Genomic DNA, 1,544 nt, shown 5'->3' with positions numbered 1-1,544 from the left:
TTTTTGGAGAAAATGTCCCATCCTTTCTGATATAGGAATTTAGCTGTTAGGCAGTCTTGAGTTTTATTTGTTATATATTTTTTTGTTTCATGACTCTTCTACTATCCCACCTTTTTAGGACATGTTTCTGTAATCAGATTCAAAATAAGCTGATAGTTTTTATGAAATAGTAAAATATCTCAATTTAAACATCTGACATGTTTTCTAATATATTTCTGTTACATGTTGGTTTATAAAACTTACAAATCGCTGCATTCTGTTCTTATTTAAATCTCACAAAATATCCCATTTCCATATATTTTAGCTAATAACTACAGTTAATAATAAATGCATCTAATTTATCAGGAATTTAGATCATTTTCTGAACAATATTCGAAAGACTCACTCACCTACAGGTTCAAGCTCACATAAACACATGATTTCTGTCTTCCCATACAATACTTGAAACACTAGTATGAACTAGAGTGAACAGCTACTTAATTAAAGTTATAACTTTGTGCAACTTCAAAAAAAATAAACAATGTTTGCATCATCAAGTATCAACAACAGTCCAAAATGGACAAATAACAAAGCTGAGGTCGAAGAGCAAGTGTAGGATCTCCTGAATACTTAGAAAGGACGTGATAATCACCTTGTTTCAACAGTTTGTCCGTTTGTTTGTTTGTTTGTTTGTTTGTTTGTTTTGTTTTGGGGTTTATTTGTGTATTGTATATTTATTTGCTTTTTATGTTTGGGGGTTGGGTTGGTTCCTAGAGGTTTAAAATGCTAAGCCAGAAAGAGTGTCTTGGAAAAATAAAAGGCACTAAAATTATTAGTGGATTGTGTACCTTTGGGATTGTGTACTTATCAATTGCAGTGTCCTTGCTTGCACTGCGGGCCACATTGAAGGGGATAATGTTGCCCATTCTCTGGATCTCATGGATGACCGCATCAGTATAGGGCATGTTTTCTCTGTCAGTCATAGACGGCTGTCTGGATGAACCAATCACAGCATCGATCTCAGCCTGGACTCTCTCTGTGCAGTGAAAACAGGAAACAAGTTTAAAAATATTGCTTAAGATGAAAATAAACTTAAAAACTAAAACTAAACTGAAATGAGTGAGACTTAAAAAAAACTTAAAAGCCATAATAACTGAGTGTTGTCTGCTGCACAGTTAACTGGGGAGAAAATTCTCATTCCACCTGCAATCAATATGTGATGGCAAGATGATTACACAGTATGCAGGCATGGTGGATATTATGCACACCTTGTATGTCAGGGTAGAAGATCATGTAAAGTAGTCCCCAGTGTAAAGTAGTGGTTGTAGTTTCGCTTCCAGCAAAAAACAGGTCCATAGTGCATGCACTTAAACTGCTGTGATCAAAAACTGAATCACTGCCCTCCTTCTAGCAGAGACAGGAATAAATAACTGTTGACATATTTCATTTGAAATGCAAAACGGAAAACACAGCACACCACTCACCTCTCCCATTTCTATGAGAAAGGCATCGATGTAATCTCTCGGTGATGCTGGGTTAAAATTTTCTATGTGTTCTCTGATTTT

At 35.2% G+C, this 1,544-nt stretch overlaps 2 protein-coding genes across 2 annotated transcripts in view; both read right to left on the bottom strand.

The window, feature by feature from the left end:
• Positions 1–1,544, bottom strand: part of LOC102196161 (cytochrome P450 2J2-like) — a 13,413-nt gene that overhangs the window by 1,874 nt on the left and 9,995 nt on the right. Inside the window, exons 9-11 of the mRNA XM_013911087.1 lie at positions 1,464–1,543; positions 1,248–1,386; positions 828–1,015 (exon numbers count right to left, since the gene is read on the bottom strand). Of these exons, the coding sequence (XP_013766541.1) occupies positions 828–1,015; positions 1,248–1,386; positions 1,464–1,543 (407 nt within the window). The remainder of the gene's footprint in view (positions 1–827; positions 1,016–1,247; positions 1,387–1,463; position 1,544) is intronic.
• Positions 1–1,544, bottom strand: part of LOC102195317 (cytochrome P450 2J2-like) — a 24,586-nt gene that overhangs the window by 18,731 nt on the left and 4,311 nt on the right. The gene's annotated exons all lie outside the window — the stretch shown is intronic.

This window comes from Pundamilia nyererei, unplaced genomic scaffold (assembly GCF_000239375.1).
Source record: "Pundamilia nyererei isolate P.nyererei 1_Seehausen unplaced genomic scaffold, PunNye1.0 scaffold00056, whole genome shotgun sequence".
Taxonomy (NCBI): domain Eukaryota; kingdom Metazoa; phylum Chordata; class Actinopteri; order Cichliformes; family Cichlidae; genus Pundamilia; species Pundamilia nyererei.
Note: the sequence above shows the minus strand (reverse complement) of the source record. Positions and strands in the feature narration are given on the sequence as shown.